Source organism: Podarcis pityusensis (assembly GCF_964106645.2).
Source record: "Podarcis pityusensis genome assembly, chromosome: Z".
Lineage (NCBI taxonomy): Eukaryota > Metazoa > Chordata > Lepidosauria > Squamata > Lacertidae > Podarcis > Podarcis pityusensis.
The window spans coordinates 50735375-50759040 of record NC_138044.1 but is presented as its reverse complement, the minus strand read 5'-3'; the positions used below and the strand labels follow the sequence as shown (position 1 = coordinate 50759040).

The window sequence follows — 23666 nt, the reverse complement described above, 5'->3', positions numbered from 1 at the left end:
TAGAAGTAGGAATTCAGTATGGGTTTGAGTTTCAGACACCTGCATGTCTTAGAAATTTGTCTGTACCAACATACCGGCGTCTTTTCACCAAAGCCAGATTAAATGTATTCCCATCAGAAATGTTAAGCGCCAGACTGAGAGGTGTTGTTGTTGTTGTTGTTGTTTAGTCGTGTCCGACTCTTCGTGACCCCATGGACCAGAGCACACCAGGCACTTCTGTCTTCCACTGCCTCCCGCAGTTTGGTCAAACTCATGCTGGTAGCTTCGAGAACACTATCCAACCATCTCGTCCTCTGTCATCCCCTTCTCCTTGTGCGCTCCATCTTTCCCAACATCAGGGTCTTTTCCAGGGAGTCTTCTCTTCTCATGAGGTGGCCAAAGTATTGGAGCCTGAGCTTCAGGATCTGTCCTTCCAGTGAGCACTCAGGGCTGATTTCCTTCAGAATGGATAGGTTTGATCTTGCAGTCCATGGAACTCTCAACACTCTCCTCCAGCACCATAATTCAAAAGCATCCATTCTTTGGCGATCAGCCTTCTTTATGGTTCAGCTCTCACTTCCATACAACGCTACTTGGAAAACCATAGCTTTGACTATACGGACCTTTGTTGGCAAGGTGAAGTCTCTACTTTTTAAGATGCTGTCTAGGTTTGTCATTGCTTTTCTCCCAAGAATCAGGCATCTTTTAATTTCGTTGCTGCTGTCACCATCTGCAGTGATCATGGAGCCCAAGAAAGTAAAATCTCTCACTGCCTCCAGACTGAGAGGTATCCCTTATCAAAATAGGATCTGTGTGTGCTCTCAGGACGTCGACTGCATGAGGCATATTTTATTGCATTGCGGACAATATGATCAAGCTAGGGAACTACAGTGGTGCCTCGCAAGACGAAATTAATTCGTTCCGCGAGTTTTGTCGTCTTGCGATTTTTTTCGTCTTGCGAAGCACGGTGTCGGGAAAGTTTTGGAAAAGCTTCAAAAATCACCAAAGTCTTTAAAAACCTCAAAAAAGGCTTCCACACCGCGTTCTATGAGTTGCTCCTCGAAGTCAAGTCGCAACTGTATTAACGGTGTTAAGAAAAAGGAAACAAACTTGCAAGACGTTTCCGTCTTGCGAAGCAAGCCCATAGCGAAAATCGTCTTGCGAAGCAGCTCAAAAAACAAAAAACCCTTTCGTCTAGCGAGTTTTTTGTCTTGCGAGGCATTCGTCTTGCGAGGTACCACTGTATAGATTAAACCACTACTGGCAAATCGGCTGGGTCAATCTGAAGCCTACTATATCAAATATCTTCTGGACGACAAGTCCAATGATATCACAGTGGCCGTGGCAAAGTTTCTTTCAGTAGTCATACAAATCAAAGATCAACATACCCATGACTAAACAAATAACGCTTCGGTCTCCCTTCTCTGGGGGGTTGTCTGTATGAATCTATTTTATTCTGAATCCATGTTATGGGTCGTTGGACCGCAATAAAGATGATGATAATAAAAAAGCGCAACAGCTTCAGCTCCCCAAAAAAAGCTCAACAGTTTGGCTCCCTAAAATAAGGAGGAGGAGGAGGAGAATTTTTATTTGTACCCCACCCTCCCCGCCCAGAGCCGGGATCAGAGTGGCTGCTATCATATCAATAATACAATGTCCATAAAAAGAAGCAATTGATCAATTAAAATGCACCCCAAAATTAATTCAAATAAATTAAAGTTAAAAGGGGACAAATGGCCGTCCTCAGGTTAAAATGGAAAGTGGTTAATACTCACCAGAACAAACTGTTTCCCCCAATATTATAAGGACCTGTGAGCCTCCTTGTTATTCTACAAAGAGAAAATGAGACTAAAAAAAAAGCTCCACAACTTCTGGTTGATCCAATGAGCAGTGTTTTGTTTTGTTTTAATAGTGGAAATAGATTTCAGTCCCTTGGAAGTTGGACATGCCCGCTTTAAATCTTTTAAGAGTTCAGTGTAATCTATAGCAACTTGGATGCAAATTAAATAAAAAGGAGTGACTTCATAAAATAGCATCATTCGCAAATAACCAAAATGCAGGGGGCTTGAAAAGGCCTAGTGTTGTTATTCAATGTTCCTCTTTTTATTTCTATACTGCTTTATGTTTTTAAGGGGGGAAATCCCAAAGCAGTTGATGTTAAAACATCAAATTAAGCACTCCAGGATAAAACAGCACGGAATAAAGTCAGGTGTAAAGTATTCCAGGTAGAGGGCCTTTTCAGTGCTGGCGCCCGCACTGTGGAACGCCCTCCCATCAGATGTCGAGGAAATAAGCAACTATCTGACTTTTAAAAGACAACTGATGTTTTTAAAGTTTGATGTTTTATTCTGTTCTCGATGTTCTGTTGAGAGTCGCCCAGAGTGGCTGGGGAAACCCAGCCAGATGGACGGGGTAGAAATAATAAATTATTATTGTTGTTATTGTTACTGTTATTGTTATTATTTATCCACAGGCTCCTTCACAAGCGCTTTCTCTATGGGGAATCTAAGCTACTAGCTAAGCTATTATTATTATTATTATTATTATTATTCAGAGCAGCATAATTAATATGAATCTAAAACATTAGCTTAAAGATTTCAAGATAAAACATTACAAGAGAGGTCAGGTATAGATTGCACACATTTAACGCAGCAAAGTTAAAAAAATCTTAAGATTTAAAACAATATCATTACTGAAGTAGTCGAATATAAAGTGCATATTTAAAACAGCACGATTGGCAAAAGAATGAAATATCACCTGAAGCATAACAGAGATCTGCTGCTAATACTGCCAGCGTTGGTTCATGGTGAGCAGCAACTGTGGAACTGGGTCTGTGATGAGAGACAGCCAAGATAGTAACTTTTAAACAAAAGTTATTTTAAAAATCTTTTTGATTTCATTATAGATAATTGCCCAATAATTCTTTATAATTTTGTAATCCCACCCCATCTGAAAAATGTCCCTTCTATTGTTTTGCATTTCCAACACTTGCTTTCCTTTGCTAATTTAACTGGAGCTAAATACCATCTAGACATCCTTTTCATATAATTTTCTTTAACCGCCACACATGCTGTCAATTTTATCTCATCCTTCCATCGTTTTCCCCATTCCTCCATCTGGATATTGTGTCCCATCTCTTGTGCCCATTTAATCATAACCGATATTTTTTTAAAAAAATATTATATACAAGCATACAAACATACATTTCATACAATCCTTAAAAGTGTTCAGATATACTTACACTCAATCCCACAAATAATTCCTTTTCCCATCACCATCCACCACCCCTCACTCCACCTCTATATGTAACCCATTTAGTGCCCATATTTATCCCCCCCCCCCGCGCTGTTGTTTCTAATGTTTCTAATAGGACACCATCCTCTATTTCCAATAAATAAAAGTTCTTGCCTATTGATTGGGTTCATGTCCAATCACCAAAGGCAGAAGTTGCCAGAGTGAAATCAATGAGTGACAGCCAATATGGTCAATAAATAAACGTTCTGGTCTATTGATTGGGTTCTGATCTGACGCTGCATAGTGTTGAGTCAAAGCTCTGCCCCTTGAGCTTCCTTCCGATCTTTCTGGCTTCTCTTTCAGATCAACAACAAGGCGGCGACGGGTGAGGAGGTGCCACGCACCATCATTGTCACCACCCGCTCCCAGTACGGGCTGCCGGAGGACTCTGTCGTCTACTGCAACTTCAACCAGCTTTACAAGATTGACCCAGCCACCCTGCAGATGTGGGCCAATGTGAGTAGCTCCCTGCGGCGAATCAAAAGTCACACTGGGCGCCCACTTGGGAAGACCCAGTCCTCTGAGTGCATGTTCTGGAAGCTGGGCAATAGGGGCAGTACAGGATTCCTTTTGGTGTACCGACCTCCCCGCTGCACCAAGATTCCCTGGCCAAGCTGATTCTGGTCGTGGTGGATGTTCTCCTGGAGACCCCTAGTTTGGTTCCCCTCTGCAAGGAGGCGCAACTGATTCGGATGGTCCGCCCCTGCCACCTAATGGATCCAAATGATTTCCAGAGAGTGGTAGGGGGTGCTTTATTCCATGCTGATGGCCTTTCAGCTGATTCCCTGGGGGGCTGCTGGAATGTGGAGTTAATCAGGGCTATCAACCGCCTGGCTCCGAAGCGCCCTCTCCGATTGCATGGAGCCCGGACAGCCCCATGGTTTTCCCCAGAGCTGAGGGTGATGAAACAATCGCTGAGACGGCTAGAGCGCCGGTGGCAGAAAACTCATTCTGAATCGGACCAGACACAGGTTAGAGCTCAACGTCGAGCCTACTGAGTGGTGACGGCGAAGAGGACTTAGTTCACTGCCCCATTGCATCTGCAGAAAACAGCAGGAGGAGACTCAGGTGGTTCACAATTTCACAGAACCACCTTTGCCACCGGGGCCTGGGAAAGACCCCAAGATCTCCTGCAATGATTTTGGAAAGTTTTTTGCAGATAAAGTCGCTCAGATTCAGAAAGGGATAGACTCCACTGTGGGATCAGGATGGGGCGGGAGAGAGCTAAGAGTCCTGTCTAGTCGAGTTGTATGAATCAATTCCAATCTGTTCCACTCGCTTGGACGAGTGAAACCAACCACCTGTATCCTTGATCCTTGCCCATCCTGTCTCATAAAAGCGAGCTGGGAAGAGCTAGGCAATGGGATCCACTGGGTGGCAAATGGACCACTAAAAGAGGCAGTCATTAAACCGCTCTTAAAAAACATATTTGGACCCAGCCAATATGGCCAACTATCACCCAGTCTCAAATCTTCCATTCTTGGGCAAGGTGATTGAGTGGGTGGTTGCAGAACAACTCCAGGCACACCTGGAGGATGCAGACCATTTGGATCCTTTCCAGTCGGGATTCAGGCCTCATCATGGGACTGAAACTGCCTTGGTCGCGCCGATCAAGGATCTCCAGCGGGCTAGGGACAAAGGTGAAAACTGTTTCTCCTTGCCGATGTAGACAGGTTCCTCTGAGCTGGAAGGCCCACCACTTGCCCCCTTGACCTGTGCCTGTCCTGGCTGATTAGAGCATGTCCAGACGAGGTGCAGCCCCCCGGGTGAGATCATCAATCTGGCACAGGGACTTTCCCAGGGGAGTTGAAGGAAGCAATGGTGTGTCTCCTCTTAAAGAAAACATCTCCTCTTAAAGAAAACATGGGAGGGGTGGCTAACACCCCAGAGGACAGGATCACACTTCAAAACGACCTTGACAGATTAGAGAACTGGGCCAAAACAAACAAGATGAATTTTAACAGGGAGAAATGTAAAGTATTGCACTTGGGCAAAAAAAATGAGAGGCACAAATACAAGATGGGGGACACCTGGCTTGAGAGCAGTACATGTGAAAAGGATCTAGGAGTCTTGGTTGACCACAAACTTGACATGAGCCAACAGTGTGACGCGGCAGCTAAAAAAGCCAATGCAATCCTGGGCTGCATCAATAGGAGTATAGCATCTAGATCAAGGGAAGTAATAGTGCCACTGTATTCTGCTCTGGTCAGACCTCACCTGGAGTACTGTGTCCAGTTCTGGGCACCACAGTTCAAGAAGGACACTGACAAACTGGAACGTGTCCAGAGGAGGGCAACCAAAATGGTCAAAGGCCTGGAAACGATGCCTTATGAGGAACGGCTAAGGGAGCTGGGCATGTTTAGCCTGGAGAAGAGGAGGTTAAGGGGTGATATGATAGCCATGTTCAAATATAGAAAAGGATGTCACATAGAGGAGGGAGAAAGGTTGTTTTCTGCTGCTCCAGAGAAGCGGACACGGAGCAATGGATCCAAACTACAAGAAAGAAGATTCCACCTCAACATTAGGAAGAACTTCCTGACAGTAAGAGCTGTTCGACAGTGGAATTTGCTGCCCAGGAGTGTGGTGGAGTCTCCTTCTTTGGAGGTCTTTAAGCAGAGGCTTGACAACCATATGTCAGGAGTGCTCTGATGGTGTTTCCCGCTTGGCAGGGGGTTGGACTTGATGGCCCTTGTGGTCTCTTCCAACTCTATAATTCTATGATTCTATGATTCTATCTCTAGATCCTTTAGATCTATCCAATTACCGCCCAGTTTCGAATCTTCTGTACCTAGGTAAGGTAATTGAGAGAGCGGTTACCGAACATTTTGGTAGGTTTCTGGATGAAACATCCAGGAAGGGAGTTGTCGCTGCGGCACTCCTTGTTGTGTGGAGTGCCGCAGGGCACAATCCTTTCCCCGATGCTTTTCAATATCTTTATGCACCCCCTTGCCCAGATTGTCCAGAGTTTAGGGCTGAGTTGTCGTCAATATGCTGATGACACCCAGCTTTATCTGTCAATGGACGGCCACCCTGACTCGGCCCCAGACACACTGACCAGATGCTTGGAAGCCGTGGCTGGGTGGCTGCATGGGAGCCAGTTGAAGTTAAATCCTTCGAAGACAGAGGTCCTCTGGCTGGGTCAGGACAACATGGGGTTGGGGGGCCAACTCCCATCTCTTGCGGGGGCGCAATTAGTGCCAGAGCCTTCTGTCAAGAGCTTGGGTGTAACCTTCGATGCCTCTCTTTCCATGGAGGCGCAGGTTGCAGCCACAGCAAAGGTGGCATTTTCCCACCTCCGCCGTATTAAGGAATTGGTTCCTTACCTTTCTCGCCCTGATCTGGCCACAGTGATCCATGCGATGGTCACCTCCAGGCTTGATTATTGTAACTCACTCTTTGCGGGGCTGCCCTTAAAGCTGACCCAGAAACTCCAGCAGGTGCAGAATGCCGCGGCGAGGCTCCTTACGGGGTCCTCGCCGCAGGATCACATTCAGCCACTGCACTGGCTCCCGGTGGAGTACAGGGTCAGGTTTACGGTGATGGTTTTGACCTTTAAAGTCCTATGTGGCCTAGAACTCTCGTACCTACAGGACCGCCTCTCCTGGTATGCCCCGCAGAGGACCTTAAGGTCCACAAATAACAACACTTTGGAGGTCCCGAGCCACAAGGTGGTTAGATTGGTCTCAACTAGGGCCAGGGCCTTTTCAGCTCTAGCCCCGACTTGGTGGAACGCTCTGTCACAAGAGACCAGGGCCCTGCGGGATTTGACATCTTTCCGCAGGGCCTGCAAGACGGAGCTGTTCCGCCTGGCCTTCGGCTTAGACTCACTCTGACATCTTGTATGGGATTTGGCATATAAATTTTCCCGTGGCTTTTTTGCTGGCCCATGCTGGCGCATCCAGCATGGATAGCTGACTCGGGTGAATAGCTGATGTTTCCTCCCTTATAGTCTTGATTTATGGGCTACTACTAAAATGAGGCTGTATTTTAAGCCGTATTTTAATTAATTGGGGTTTTTTTCTATTACATTTTATTGTAATTTATATTTGGTGTTAGCCGCCCTGAGCCTGGCCCTGGCCAATGAGGGCGGGGTATAAATAATTTTTTATTATTATTTATTGGTTCTGCTGCATCTCTCGGCGGACTTTGATACCATCGACCATAATATCCTTCTGGACTGTCTAGAGGAGCTGGGGGCACTGTTATACAGTGGTTCTGCTCCTTCCTCCTGGGCTACATCCAGAAAGTGGGGGGGGGGGAATGAGCGTTCAGACCCCTGGGCTCTCACTTCTTCCCCCATGCTTTTTAACATTGATATGAATGCACCGGGAGAGATCACCAGGGGATTTGGGGCTGGGTGTTTCCATCAGTATGCGGATGATACCCAGGTCTACCTCTCCTTCATATCTGAACCAGTGAAGGTCCTGTCTGAGTGTCTGGAGGCAGTTGGAGGATGGATGGTGGCTAACGGATTGAGGTTGAATCCTGACAAGACAGAAGTCCTGTTCTTGGGGGACAGGGGAGAGGCTGCTGTGGAGGACTCCCTGGTTCTGAATGGGGTAACTGTCCCTGAAGGACCAGGTGCGCAGCCTGGGAGTCATTTTGGACTCACCTCTGTCCATGGAGGCGCAGGTCCATTCTGTGTCCAGGGCAGCTCCGTCTGGGACGCAGGATAAGACCCCACTTGAAGGAGCATCTCCACCCTGGACTCCGGGGTCCCTCACCCAAGGTCCTTCTGGTGGTTCCCTCCCTGTGAGAAGTGAGGTTACAGGGAACCAGACAGAGGGCCTTCTCAGTGGTGGCTCCCTCTCCCATCAGGTGTCAAAGAAATAAACTATCGGACTTTTAGGAGACATCTGAAGGCATCCCTCTTTAGGGAAGCTTTTAATGTTTGATGTTTTATTCTGTTTAATATTCGGTTGGGAGCCGCCCAGAGTGGCTGGGGAAACCCGGCCGGATGAGTGGGGTAGAAATAATAAATTATTATTGTTATTGTTAATGTTATTGCTATTACTTGCAGATTCTGAAACGTGTCCCAAACAGCGTCCTGTGGCTGCTGCGTTTCCCAGCTGTGGGGGAACCAAACATCCAGCAGTATGCGCAGAACATGGGCCTCCCCCAGAACCGGATCATCTTCTCTCCGGTCGCCCCCAAAGAGGAGCATGTGAGGAGGGGGCAGCTGGCCGACGTCTGCCTGGACACCCCCCTTTGCAATGGCCACACCACCGGGATGGATGTCCTCTGGGCTGGAACCCCCATGGTGACCATGCCAGGTGAGATGGCGGCTCGAGTCGATATTGTGATGATTACGATGATTATGCATATTGTTCTGGTATTGGGTGCCGAGACACGTTGCTTTGAGTTGGACCTGGGATTCCCACCAGGGGGTTGTTCTGGGGGATTGTCAGGAGGTTGGCCTATGTATCCCAAGGGCTTGGTTGTGAGCCAGATGGTTACGCTAGTGGGAAGGAAGGAAGACTTGGGTTATCCAATTTGGGCAATGGGCCCTTCTACTTGGGCGCTTCCGTCCACCAAGAAGATGTTCCTCAACAACAGGGGTCTGCAAACTTTGTCGACAGGGATTAGGGATAGGGCTTAGGGTTAGGGGGTTAGAAATAGGGATAGGGGCTAGAGATAGGAGTTAGGGATAGAGGATAGGGCAGGGGTCAGCAAACTTTTTCAGCAGGGGGCTGGTCCAGTGTCCCTCAGACCTTGTGGGGGTCCGGAATATATTTTGGAGAAAAGAAATGAACGAATTCCTATTCCCCACAAATCATCCAGAGATGCATTTGAAATAAAAGAACACATTCTACTCGTGTCAAAAGATATGTCCGCGGGCCGGATTAAGAAGGCAATTGGGCTGGATCCAGCCCCTGGCACTTAGTTTGCTCAACAAGATGAGGACAGACCATGCTTGCAACGGAGCTTTGTATGACCTGCTGCCCTCCGTTTTGCAGGGGAAACCCTCGCCTCACGCGTCGCTGCCTCCCAGCTCACTTGCCTCGGGTGCCCCGAGCTCATCGCGAAGAGTCGACAGGAATACGAAGACGTCGCCGTGAAACTGGGGACCGATCCAGAATAGTAAGTAGACATGCAACTGGGGTTGGGAGAGGCTGCGGCGTTGGTTGTGCAGCTCACGAAACCCGAAGGTAGCATTCAGCATCATGTTTCTTTGGAGAAAAGTCTTCCTAGAATACAGTGGCACCTTGGTGCTCAAAAGCCTTGGCACTCAAACGACCCAGAAGCTAAACGCTGCAAACTCCCCAGCGTGTTCTTATTTGTGGACTTTTTCCGGAAGCCAAACATACTCCGTTTTGAGTGCCACGCTTCCGTTTGCAAAGAGCAGTTGCTAAAGACAGGCACTCATTGAGACATGCTCTTTGCATACTCTATTATTATTATTATTATTATTATTATTATTATTATTATTAATCAACAACAACAGTTTGCAAAGAGCAGGTGCTAAAGACAGGCGAATTATACGTGGATAGTGCCGAGGGTGGACTGGCGATTGGTTGTTGCTGCAAAAATGGGGGGCGTCTCATAGACGGAAAAATAATACGGTATATAAGATTTTATGGACGTGCATGAACACGTATATTAGAAAGGAACCAAGAGGGGGGATTCCTTTTGGGAATCGTAAAATCCTTGTTTTACAGAAAGGTTCCACCTTGCTGGCGTCCTCTTAATTTGGACAATTGGAGGAATGTTTCCTTTTTGCAATAATAAATATATAAGTATTAGAATGGAGGGAGGTTGACCCCACCCAAATTACCGTTTAATTTGTTCATGATTTCCCCTGTTTTTTCCTTTTCTTTTCGGGAAAATCAATGAAATGTTGATTAATAAATGGATTACTAATAATTAATTAATTAATTTATTAATAATAAACGAACGTTTTTCTCACGTAGCCTGAAGAAGATCCGCGGCAAGGTGTGGAAGCAGAGGATATCCAGCCCCCTCTTCAACACCAAGCAGTATACCCTGGAACTGGAGCGGCTCTACCTCCTGATGTGGGACCACTTCTCCGCCGGCCACAAACCAGACCACATCCTCAAGCCCGCCGAGACTGGGGAATCAGCCTAAAGATCCGGAGCCACGGAATATAAATCCTTCAGGATATGTCCCTCCTTCCGGAGCAGAGGGAAGCGGGAGCCAAGGATGTGATTTGGGTGGCAACCGGTGACTCTAGTTCTTGCATGACGGGGAGGCCAGCAATTTCCGACCCCCTGAAAAAACCCTCTTTTCTGGATCTTCTTGCCGCGGGGAGGCGTGAACGGATGGTCAGTTGATTCGGATTTCCCATGAACAAGTCTCTTTTCTTCCCCCCTCCCTTCCTACACAAATCTGGAGCTTTTAAAGATAACGTTGTTAAGAATTCCTCTTGGTCCGTCAGTGGCTCTCTTTTAACAGCATTTTAAGTCCGCATCCTTCTTCCAAGGTTGATGGAAGGGATAAATGCGCCGCAGCTTTTACGGGTTTTATAAACCACTCAAACCAACATCCGCTTTCTTAATCTTGGACTTCTCTCTGGGGCTACTGTTGTTTGTTTTTTGCTTCAATTTATGCCGGGTCGACTGTGCAGAAAAAGGAAGCGCAATTTAAGACCTAAAGTTTTGTTTCTTTCAGCTTCAATTCACGCCGGGTTGATTGCACAGAAAAAGCAAATGCAATTTAAGATGTAAAGTTTTGGCTTTTTCAGCTTCAATTCACACCGGGTTGACTGCGCCAAAAAAATGCGTAAAGTGGGGGGGGAGGATAGCAACCCGGTGCCAAACCGCGCATCCTTCCAGGGAGGCATCAAATTATGTACAGAGGCGCAGGCCTGCACACCGCCATCAAGGCTGAAAACTGAATAGAAGAGCATTGGTTTTTGCCCAGGTTGGCGCATTCGGATGTGCGCTTCTCATTTGATGGAACAATTATGTGCTGGGCCGCCGGCGCTTTGACTTTGTCAAGTGCAGCTCTTCCAGGTAAGTATGGGTTTCCGCCTCCACTTCGGCAAGCTTTTTGGAAATATCACGGTCGAGCGCAAACCTCCTTTTTCACATCCGAAGTATCGCTGACCAGCTTTTAGCCCATAAAATGATTGATTGGAGGGCAAAGCTTGTATCTGATGGTTTGTTTTCCAAATTGCTTCCCTGCCCAACGCCGAAAAGATTAAGAGTGGTGCATTTTCTGTGCTCGCAGTGGTGCTGCACATGGATCCGTGCCAGTAATTTATATCTGTGGCCGGCCTAACGCGCCTTTCGAATTTGATCCTCAGGTACGTCGCCCTGAGCTGTGCTTAAACCTTTGCAGTTCCCTTTGTTTGGGCTTAATATGGGCTGGATTATATCAATTATTTATATATAGATATCAGCAAGAAGCATTTAGTCGCCCGAGCCCTGGGGTCAACCCTTAAATCTTTGCAGTGCCAGTTGCCTTTGTTTGGGCTTAATATGGGCTGGATTGTATCGATGATCTATATATAGATAATATCAGCAAGAAGCATTTGTCCCGGGCCCTGAGGTTAAATCTTCAATCTTTGCAGCGCCAGTTCCCTTCATTAGGGCTTATTATGGGCTGGGTTATATCGATTCTCTAGATATAGATAATAATATTGATGAGAAGCATTTAGTTGCCCCCGTGCCCGGCGCTTTCTTTTCATGGCGAAGAATTCTGAATTTTGCCGCTGGTGGAGAAAGGCTACACATCTACTTGGGAGTAAACTAGGGAGTTGAGCTTTCGCTTTCAGTCCGGAGATTAGGGAGTTGAGCTTTCGCTTTCCGCCAGAAGATGTCCTGGAAAGGTTAACCACTGTGTGTAGTTTTTAAAAAGGCGAGGGAAGAAGGGGTCTTTCCTCCCGTTGTGTTACTTTCTGCTTGCTCACTGTAACGGCTTCTATTTCCAGATAAGTGTCGGACAAATAAAAATGAAAATCACCGACTTGGAGCGTTTCTTCTGTTTTTTTGGCAATATTTTTTATTGAGTTTGCTTATTAGTGTGGTTATTGGATTCATTCTTCAAAACGAGAGGCTGCTTGGCAAAGGAACCTGCCCCAAAACTAGCCCATAAAAATCATCATCATCTAATAATAATAATAATTTATACCCCACCCATCTGGCTGGGTTTCCTCAGCCACTTCGGGCGACTCCCTACCGAATAATAATAATAATAATAATAATAATAATAATAATAATATGTTGTTGTTATTACTTACTCTCCAGCCACTCTGGGCGGTTTCCAACAAAGATTAAAAATACATTAAAATGTCAGTGATTAAAAACTTCCCTAAACAGGGCTGCCTTGAGATATTACTATTACAGGTGCTTTATTTTTAAAAAAGGGTTAGGGTGGTCCACTGTCCCTCAGACCTTGTGGGGGGCCGGACTATATTTTGAAATAATAATAATGATGACGATGAACAAATTCCTATGCCCCACAAATCACCCAGAGATGCATTTTAAATAAAAGGACACATTCTACTTGTGTCAAAACATGCTGATTCCCGGACCATCCGTGGGCCGGATTGAGAAGGCGATTGGGCCAGATCTGGCCCCTGGGCCTTAGTTTGCCTACCCATGTCTTAGACCTTATAACTCTCATAACAGCAGAGTGGTGCAGGGTGCTATTTTTGCAATATTTGTAGGAGCTGATCCAGGCTCGCAGAGGAGGAGGAGGAGAGGAAGAAGAAGAAATTAATTAATGTTATACCCCAGCCAAGACTGGGCTCATGGCAGCTAACACCAAATATATAATACATTAAAAACACAATATCAAATGATTAGTTTAAAAAACATAATATCAAACGATTAGTTTAAAATATAATTTGACTCACATTGGAAATCAAAATCAAATTAAATGGGAAACCACGAACCATAACTGTTGGTAAGGAATTAAAAGTTCACCAGGTTTATGCTGTTTTTTGTGGGGCATAGGAATTCGTTCATTATTTCCCCCAAAAAAAAATCTAGTCCGGCCCTCCCACAAGGTCCAAGGGACAGTGGACTGGCCTCCTGCTGAAAAAGTTTGCTGACCCCTGCTATATGCAATCACAGCAGCTGGAAAACTGGAAAGGAAATCACACACATGGGGATGCGAAAAAGTTTTTTTTTTTAAAAAATGGAGCAGCATCCATGAAGAATTAAAAGAATATCTATAGGGGGCGGGACCGGGGACATTATTTCTGAGCATAGTTGGAAAGGAGGTTACCACAAGATAGAAAACTAGTCCAACTTCAAATAGGTTGTGATCTACTACTCAGTATCAAAAAATGGCAGTGATCTACCCATTGTCATTCTTCAACTTAAACATACTCTCCCCGCCCCCTCCCTTGACACGTGTTTTAAGCTGTGTTTATTTTACACCCCCTCGGGGCCAAACTGTTCTGTTTGTTGATCTCTCCCATCTGCCCCACCCCAGAAGGTCATTGGCCGGGTTAGTGGAGTGTGCTGCAGAGCTCTCACCGGGTGCTGCTTCTCCTCCGGGCAGAAGCTCTGAAGTGGGCCAGTGATGTCTGTGTTGCCTGCTCAGGGCAGCAGCAGCACCATCGAAACCATCCAAATACAGACCCAATTAACACTTGCGTGCAGGGTGTGCTTGTGTGGAAGGAGGTGGCTAACTCAATGCGGGAGGGGGGAGTTTAAAGCAGCTCTCTCCCCTCAAGCACCACACAACAGCAGCAGCACACACCCTACTCTGGCCACAAACAACAAGCCAGGATGGTTGCTTGGTTCCATCCTGCCGCCGCCGCCACCATCACTTTTCCTAGTGAGGCTCACCACAGCTCTGGGACCAAGCGCAGGGGACTGGCTCGGGAGGTTCTCTGACAGCACCTTCTAGCAGCATCAGGGTTTCCCCAACCCAGAGAAAGGGGCTTCTGATGACAAAAGTGCAGAATGCATGTGCACAGCTGTCTCCTGGGGGCAGAAGGATCTGAACCAAACAAAGAGAAGAGGCCATGCCAATGTCCTAGCAAACCCTCCGCTGCTTAGGAAGGCATGTTTGCCTCTTGTGATGTTACTTTGGTGTCAACTCCGAAGGGTAATTTGGAGCCCTATCCATCTCACTAATTTGTCGCTTGCTTTTAATGCACCCTGATCTGTTGCCCGCTTTGCAACTTGCTGGCAGGAGACGGAAAGCTCCAACATTAAACTGTTGCCCCATCAATTGCCTCTTTCGGGGGAGGGGGCTGGGGGGGCTGAACCCTCCAGTCTCTCCCTCAGTGAGGAGACCCTCCAAAATCAGCAAGCCTCCAAAGGGAAAACTGACATCGGGCAACATCTTGACGTTACCCCACCGCTGCCGTCTGCCCATTGCCAGCCCTCTATTTGTCCTCGTTCAGGAAGAGCCTCTTTCACAAAGCTGTGTATCCATCCAGGGTTTTCAGGGTGGGGGGCTCCACTGCTGCTCTCTCTCCCTCCCTTCCTCCCTCCAGCTCTCCCTCCGTGAAGGCAGCATCCCCCTCCCTACCACACTATCCCCCAAGAGCACAGCGGGAAGGATGGCAAGCCAGCTTTGGAGGAAGGAGCATGAGAGAGAAGGAGGAGGACAAGACAGTCGCTCAAGCTTGCAGCGCTGTGGAGAATGGCAGCAGCAGAGGTTGCAGAGAAAGGCCCTGTGATCGACCAGAAACAACCCCAGGATGGACTGGGGGCTCAGGATCAATGCGTTGTACACCCGTGTTATAAGCCACGGGTAGGCAAACTAAGGCCCGGGGGCCAGATCCGGCCCAGTCACCTTCAGGATCCAGCCGGCAGACGGTCCGGGAATCAACATGTTTTTACATGAGTAGAATTTGTCCTTTTATTTAAAATGCCTCTCTGGGCATAGGAATTGGTTTAGATTCCCCCCCCCCCCAAAAAAAATATAGTCCGGCCCCCACAAGGTCCTAGGGACAGTGGAATGACCCATGGCTGAAAAAGGTTGCTGACCCCTGTCTTAGACCTTTTAATTCTCAGAACAGCAGACTGGTGCAAGGTGCTATTTTTTGCAATATTTGTAGGGGCCGATCCAAACTCGAATAATAAGAATAAGAATAAGAATAAATAAATAAATTTATACACCTGCCCATCTAGGTCTGGTGGTGGTTTTAATTTTTTTAAAAAACATTTTTATTGGAATTTTATTTACAACATTACACAACCCCCTCCCAACCAATACACAAATCCATCCTCTTTAAACATGAACATAACACAGTGAGCATAACATACAATAATACAAACAACCAAATAAAAGACTTCCTTTATCCTGTATCTGGCCTCCTTATTTACTTATAAACTGTTTCCTTTATGAATAATTATTAAGATTTTTCTAATTATAACCTAAATATCCACAAAGTCTCCTGCAGACATTAACTGAAACAAGTCCAGGTATAGGGCACTGTTTTGTGAAGTATTCTCTGCATTTTCCCCATGCTTTTTAAAAACTCTTGTCTAGTGTGATCTCTGTCTCTGTTAATCTAGCCAGTTCAATATACTCTTAACAGTTTATCTTGCCATTCCTTTTTTGTTGGCACAGTTTCTTTTTTCCAGTTTTTAGCAATTAGGATCCTTGCCGCTCCTGTGGCATAGAGGAATATTTTCTGATCTTCTCTTGCTATACCTGTGTCCGTTATCCCTAGTAGAAAAGCTTCTGTATTTTTCAGAAAGTTACACTTAAACATTTTCTTAAGCTCATCATACACTGTGTTCCAGAAGCTTTTGATTTTTTCACAGGTCCACCAAACATGTATAAGTGTCCCCTCTGTTTTACCACACCTCCAGCACAGATTTGTTTTTGTCTTAGCTATTTTGGTAGGTGTTAAGTACCATCTATAAAACATCTTGATTAGGTTTCCCCTCAATACTTCACAGGCTGTAAATTTCCAGTTCTTTCTCCATATTTCTTCCCATGCTGATAAGTTAATGGTTTTTCCAATATCTAAAGCCCACTTGATCATTACCTGCTTGACCTGTTCGTCTTTTGATATTACCTTATTTGTTTTGTAATAACACTTCTTCTAATCATGAAGGTTCGTTTGAGAAACCTTTTTTTTAATATGTCCTGAACACTTCATGTAATTGATGGTACTGGATCCAACCCGTAAGGTGTTGTTTAATTTCCTCATAATCTTTAATTACCAATTTATTGTATTTTCCCCTAATCAGATCCTTATATGTGGCCCATTCTAATTCCATATTTTTCTTTTTTATTGTAATTGCTTCTAGAGGTGATGCCCACCATGGTGTTTTCGGTTCTAGTAGATCCTTATATTTTGTCCATGTTTTATATAACGATTTCCTTATGACATGATTCGTAAATCCCGTGTGCTTTCCCTGGTGGTGTTTTTTTTAAGGAACCAAACACGTTGCAAATATGGATTCCCCAAATAAACGGGGAAAATAATAATAATAATAATAATAATAATAAATTTATTTATACCCTGGCTGAGACCGGGCTCAGGGCAGCTAACATCAAATATATAATACATTGAAAACACAAAATCAAACGATTAAGTTTAAAATATAATCCAAGCCACATTGAAAATCAAAATAAAATCAAGCGGGAAACTATAAACCGTAGTTTCGTAGGTGTAAGGAATTAAAAGTTCGCCAGGTTTATGCTGTACATTTCCACGACTGCTTTGCTTTGAATGGCAGGACAACCGGCTGCAGAGAGCTGGCAGTTCCTGTGCCTCCCAGGATTATTAAAAGGATTATTAAAACCGTTTGCCTCTCTTGCCAGGCTCTGGGTTGCAAAAGAAAGATGGGTGTCAAGTCAGAATCCATCTGTAAATGCAACACCTGCCATGGAGGAGGCGGAAGCGGAAAGGGGGGGGGAGCCCAAACGAAAACGCCAACAAGACTGGGGAAAATACAGAGAATACATTCCAAAGCAGTGCCCTCCGTTCAATACTTGGGACTTATTTCACTGAGCTTCTGCCAAATCAATGAAGGCACGCATAGGCAAACTTGGCCCGCCAGATGTTTTGGGACTACAACTCCCATCATCCCTAGTTTACAGGACCAGTAGCCAGGTATCATAGAGTTGGAAGAGACCACAAGGGCCATCAAGTCCAACCCCCTGCCAAGCAGGAAACACCATCAGAGCACTCCTGACATATGGTTGTCAAGCCTCTGCTTAAAGACCTCCAAAGAAGGAGACTCCACCACACTCCTTGGCAGCAAATTCCACTGTCGAACAGCTCTTACTGTCAGGAAGTTCTTCCTAATGTTGAGGTGGAATCTTCTTTCTTGTAGTTTGGATCCATTGCTCCGTGTCCGCTTCTCTGGAGCAGCAGAAAACAACCTTTCTCCCTCCTCTATGTGACATCCTTTTCTATATTTGAACATGGCTATCATATCACCCCTTAACCTCCTCTTCTCCAGGCTAAACATGCCCAGCTCCCTTAGCCGTTCCTCATAAGACATCGTTTCCAGGCCTTTGACCATTTTGGTTGCCCTCCTCTGGACACGTTCGTTTGTCAGTGTCCTTCTTGAACTGTGGTGCCCAGAACTGGACACAGTACTCCAGGTGAGGTCTGACCAGAGCAGAATACAGTGGCACTATTACTTCCCTTGATCTAGATGCTATACTCCTATTGATGCAGCCCAGGATTGCATTGGCTTTTTTAGCTGCTGCGTCACACTGTTGGCTCATGTCAAGTTTGTGGTCAACCAAGACTCCTAGATCCTTTTCACATGTACTGCTCTCAAGCCAGGTGTCCCCCATCTTGTATTTGTGCCTCTCATTTTTTTTGCCCAAGTGCAATACTTTACATTTCTCCCTGTTAAAATTCATCTTGTTTGTTTTGGCCCAGTTCTCTAATCTGTCAAGGTCGTTTTGAAGTGTGAACCTGTCCTCTGGGGTGTTAGCCACCCCTCCCAGTTTGGTGTCATCTGCAAATTTGATCAGGATGCCCTTGAGTCCATCATCCAAGTCGTTGATAAAGATGTTGAATAAGACCGGGCCCAAGACAGAACCCTGTGGCACCCCACTAGTCACTCTTCTCCAGGATGAAGAGGAACCATTGATGAGCACCCTTTGGGTTCGGTCAGTCAGCCAGTTACAAATCCACTGAGTGGTAGCATAGTCAAGACCACATTTTACCAGCTTCTTTACAAGAATATCATGGGGCACCTTGTCAAATGCCTTGCTGAAATCAAGGTAGGCTACATCCACTGCGTTCCCTTCATCTACCAGGCTTGTAATTCTGTCAAAAAACGAGATCAGGTTAGTCTGACATGACTTATTTTTCAGAAATCCATGCTGACTATTGGTGATGACAGCATTCCTTTCTAGGTGCTCACAGACTGTTTGCTTAATGATCTGCTCCAGAATCTTCCCTGGTATTGATGTCAGACTGACTGGGCGGTAATTATTTGGGTCCTCTCTTTTCCCCTTTTTGAAAATAGGGACAACATTTGCCCTCCTCCAGTCTGCCGGGACTTCGCCTGTTCTCCAGGAATTCTCAAAGATGACTGCCAGTGGTTCTGAGATCACATCTGCCAGTTCTTTTAATACTCTTGGATGCAGTTCATCTGGCCCTGGAGACTTGAATACATCTAAACTAGCCAAGTATTCTTGTACTATCTCCTTAGTTATTCTGGGCTGTGTTTCCTCTGCTAAATCATTTGCTCCAAATTCTTCAGGTCGGGCATTGTTTTCTTTATCGGAGAAGACTGAGGCAAAGAAGGCATTGAGGAGTTCAGCCCTTTCTGTGTCCCCTGTTTGCATTTCACCATCTTCTCCTCTGAGTGACCCCACTGTTTCTTTGTTCTTCCTTTTGCTACAAACATACCCATAAAAGCCTTTTTTGTTGCTTTTAACCTCTCTAGCAAGCCTGAGTTCATTCTGTGCTTTAGCTTTTCTGACTTTGTGTCTACACGTGCTGGCTATGTTTGAATTCCTCTTTGGTGGGTTCCCCCCTTTTCCATTTTTTGTACACACCCTTTTTAGTCTTAACTTAGTTAAAAGTTATTTAGATAGCCACCCTGGCTTCTTTAGGCACCTTCCATGTTTCCGTCTCATTGGTATTGCCTGACGTTGTGCTTTTACTATCTCCCTCTTAACAAACTCCCAGCCATCATGAACTCCCTTTCCTTTTAGTATTACTGTCCATGGGATCTCACCCAGCACTTCCCTAAGTTTTATGAAGTCGGCTTTCTTAAAGTCAAGAAATTGAGTCCTAGTATGCTTGGCTGCTCCTTTCCGCTGTATAGTAAACTTCAGAAGAGCATGATCACTCGCGCCTAATGATCCTTCCACTTCTACCCCACTAGCCAGGTCATCAACATTGGTTAGGACCAGATCTAAAATGGCTGTTCCTCTTGTTGCTTCTCCCACTTTCTGGACAATGAAGTTGTCTGCAAGGCCAGTGAGGAATCTGTTTGACCTTAGGCTCTTGGCTGAGGTCAAACAGATTCCTCACTGGCCTTGCAGACAACTATCATTGGGAATCATGGGAATTATAGTCCCAAACATCTGGAGGGCTGAGTTTGCCTATGCCTGGTTTACCCAAAATGAAAAGAAGGAAGCCAACTGGAAAGAAGAAATGAAATATGGTATATATCAGGGGCCCCCAAAGAATTTAAAGGGGGGGAAAACTGGATGTACATTTCCCAAATATAAGATAAAAAACAAATAAAATAAAACCAACATACAGCAACCGTGTTTTGTGATGTGTCGGCTCCTATTTGTGATGTGCAAATGGCTTTAGATACCTATCAGGTCCACCAGTTACCAAATATAGCATATATTCAACAAAAATCCGGCGACAATTTGTTGTTGACAAACGACAGCTGGACATATCAAGGGCCCCATTACTTTCAGGAGCTGAGGGCCTCATCAAACCTAAATCTGGCCCTGTATCTATCATCTATCTATCTATCGATCGTATCTAACGTATCTATCCATCTATCTATCTAATCTATCGTCTATATGTACCTAATGTATCATCTATCTATCTCATCTATCAATCATCTACCTATCATCTATCTATCAATTACCATCTATTTATTTAATCTATCAATCCTCTATCAATCATATCTATCTAATTGTTAAATAGTGGGTAGACATAGCAGACGACACAGCGATTTCTCCAAAGCAGCTCTTGTTTATTCACAGGCCAGAACAGAACTAAACAGCAAACAGCTCAGCCGGCCTGCTTTTATAGGCAGCCGGCTGTCAACACTGTAACAACAACAGCCCAGGGTTTCCCGCCTAAATTAACTGACGTGGACCTGAGTGAAAACTATATACACGATACTCCTGGTGGCCAGGGGGAGAACTTCAATACATAACACTAATATATCATCTATCTATAAATCATCTATGTATCTATGCCAGCGCCGGATTTACATATAAGCTAAACAAGCTCCAGCTTAGGGCCCCACTCTATTGGGAGCCCCCCAAAAATTTAAAGGGGAAAAAACCTGGATGTACCTTTGCAAAATAGAAGATAAAAAACAGATAAAACTGACATCCAGCAACAGTGTTTTGTTTTGTTTTGTGTTGTGTCTGCTCCCATGATGTAAGTAAAAGGAAAGCCTTCCTCTGGATGGCCATATTAAGAGGATGCCAGCAAGGCTGAACTTTTCAGTTAAAAAGGGATTTAAATCAAGTCTTACCAAGACCATACAACACTGGTCCTGAAAGACCGCCTGCTAGCCTGCCCTCTAAAATATCACTGGTTTGATGTGCAGGCATGTATAGTAATGCTATTATTTCTTATTTAGTATTGGTATTATTTAGGAATGTGACATATTACTAGAAATACTGTCTTTTACACTCACTAAGTGTCACAGGGTACAAAGGTCGGCTGTCCCCATGAACAGTGTGGACTGTGATGGTGGTATTGATATTATATTAAAAATTCCATCAAACCTCCCTCTGCTTGTCAAGATTAGGAGGATGCCAGCAAGGCTGAACCTTTCTGTAAAATGATTTTATTATTCCAAATAGGAAAATGCCTTGTATTAACACAATTGCATTGTACAGGTTATAACACTTCATTTCATATTAATAAAGCTATTCATAATTATTAGTAGTTTGCATCCTATCTTGACACCTTTTATTATTTCATGTTATAGCAAGTTTCTAGAGACTAGATGATGAGTCTTTGTAAATGGGGTTTCTAAAGGATCTTTTGTGATTGCCCAAATGAATAAAAATAATTATTAATAATGATTTCATTATGAATATACTTCTTCTGAATTGTATTTCAGTTCAACCATTGCTTTGATAAAATACATCTTTTGTGATGGGCAAATGGCTTGAGATACCTATGAGGTCCATCAATGACCATATAGCATATATTCAACAAAAAAACGGCGACAATTTGTTGTGGACAAAGGACAGCTGGACATATAAAGGGCCCCATTACCTTCAGTATCTTAGGTAAAGGTAAAGGGACCTTCTTTTTCTTTTATTGGTATGTTCTTTTCTATTCCTTTTATTTCCATTTCATTGTTTTATTTTTGGTATACATGGGTGTAAGGATTAATTCATTTTAACTTTTTTTTATTGTTTCTAAAGGTAAAGGGACCCCTGACCATTAGGTCCAGTCGTGACCGACTCTGGGGTTGCGGTGCTCATCTCGCTTTATTGGCCGTGGGAGCCGGCGTACAGCTTCTGGGTCATGTGGCCAGCATGACTAAGCCGCTTCTGGCGAACCAGAGCAGCGCATGAAAACGCCGTTTACCTTCCCGCCGGAGCGGTACCTATTTATCTACTTGCACTTTGACGTGCTTTTGAACTGCTAGGTGGGCAGGAGCAGGGACCGAGCAACGGGAGCTCACCCCGTCGCGGGGATTCGAACTGCCGACCTTCTGATTGGCAAGCTCTAGGCTCTGTGGTTTAACCCACAGCACCACCTGTGTCCTGTATCTTAGAGCCTCATCAAACCTAAATCCAGCCCTGAGTGGGGAAGAAATTATTATTATTATTAGCTGAGGGACGCATCAAACCCTAATCCGGCCCTGCTCAGTGCCCTCACTCTCCCAAGGAGCATTGAGGCTAGGGGAGGATCCAAACCTGGGGCTGAGTCAGCGTGAGAGGGGGAGAGAGAGAGAGAGAGTGGGAAAGGGGACCAGAAGGTCATCTATACCAACGCCCTGCAACGCGCCCAGGGCAGTCGGCCTGCAAGGTGCTAGAGGTGTTGGGAAACCCAGCCAGATGAAGAGTTTGGATTTGATATCCCGCTTTATCACTACCCTAAGGCATAGCTGTCAACTTACAGATTTGAAAATAAGGGACCAGCAGCCTTGAAAATAAGGGACCTGCAGCCTCACCTGTTCCCGGCACTCCAGTCTTCCTGTCCTCCTGCAGTCTGGTCAAACTCATGCTGGTAGCTTCGAGAACACCGTCCAACCAACTTTGTAACCAGAGGCTCAACTGAATAGAATCTGAATCACATGCACCACAAGGCCTATGCAGCCTCAACTTAAGATGGCTCCCCGGCCTGGCTTTGCACTGCAAAGTTTGCAGCAGCACGTGCAACAAAATGGCGTTCAGCATTCAAAAACCTCCTCAGCTTGCATTAACTAGCCACACACAAGGTATGCAAGCTCCACCCCCAGTCGTTCTTAGACTTCTTATTGGGTGAGCAACACAGCCAAGCAACACAGTTGGAGCCTCCCTCCTCCCTGGCCAGCAGGGAGGGAGGGACAGGAGCTGCTTCCTTTGAAATTTAAGGGACATCATTTAAGGGACATTTAAGGGACATCCATCAATAAGGGACAGCAGCGGGACATGGCGCTGGAATAAGGGACTGTCCCTTCAAATAAGGGACACTTGACAGCTATGCCCTAAGGAGTCTCAAAGCGCCTAACATTCTCCTTTCCCTTCCTCCCCCACAACAAACACTCTGTGAGGTGAGTGGGGCTGAGAGACTTCAGAGAAGTGTGACTGGCCCAAGGTCACCCAGCAGCTGCATGTGGAGGAGCGGAGACATGAACCCGGTTCCCCAGATTACGAGACTACCGCTCTTAACTACTACACCACACTGGCTCTCAGTGGTATGAATATATTATTATTATTATTATTATTATTATTATTAGCTGAGGGCCTCATCAAACCTAAATCCAGCTCTGGGTGGGGTGTGTGTGTGTGCCGCACCGCCGAAAGCGCCTGGCTTTCCACGACCAATCCTGGGACGTGCAGTGGGCGCCAGGCGGCTGGGAACCGTAGCGCGCCAAGGAGGAAACTACAGTTCTCGGGAGTCCCAGAGACGAAGCCACGGGCTTTCCACGTGAGGATGACCCGACACGTGTACACTCACGGGTCCTCCTCCAGGGGAAAAGAAGCGACGCGCAACACCGCCTCCTAACGGGTCGCGCCTTTTTTTCGGTTTTCAGTTTCACGGATCTGAGGTAAATTTTGGTGGGAAAAGGGAGGATTCGAATCCGCCGCTCCTGAGGGGGTCGGGAGAG

At 45.6% G+C, this 23666-nt stretch overlaps 1 protein-coding gene and 1 long non-coding RNA gene across 3 annotated transcripts in view; one reads left to right on the top strand and one right to left on the bottom strand.

Annotated features, from left to right (window-relative positions):
* LOC308468266 (UDP-N-acetylglucosamine--peptide N-acetylglucosaminyltransferase 110 kDa subunit) overlaps positions 1 to 12201 on the top strand; it is a 74881-nt gene extending 62680 nt beyond the window's left edge. For both annotated transcript variants that reach the window (XM_080990324.1, XM_080990325.1), the window contains exons 19-22: positions 3577 to 3729; positions 8294 to 8546; positions 9231 to 9354; positions 10185 to 12201. In XM_080990324.1, the coding sequence (XP_080846450.1) occupies positions 3577 to 3729; positions 8294 to 8546; positions 9231 to 9354; positions 10185 to 10359 (705 nt within the window). In that variant the 3' untranslated portion in view covers positions 10360 to 12201. The remainder of the gene's footprint in view (positions 1 to 3576; positions 3730 to 8293; positions 8547 to 9230; positions 9355 to 10184) is intronic.
* On the bottom strand, positions 867 to 23601 carry LOC308468317. Its single transcript, XR_013981560.1, has 3 exons — positions 23313 to 23601; positions 2737 to 2810; positions 867 to 1808 (listed from the first exon to the last, which is right to left on the bottom strand). It is a non-coding gene; the product is annotated as an uncharacterized lncRNA (long non-coding RNA).
* Positions 23602 to 23666: the final 65 nt, after the last annotated feature.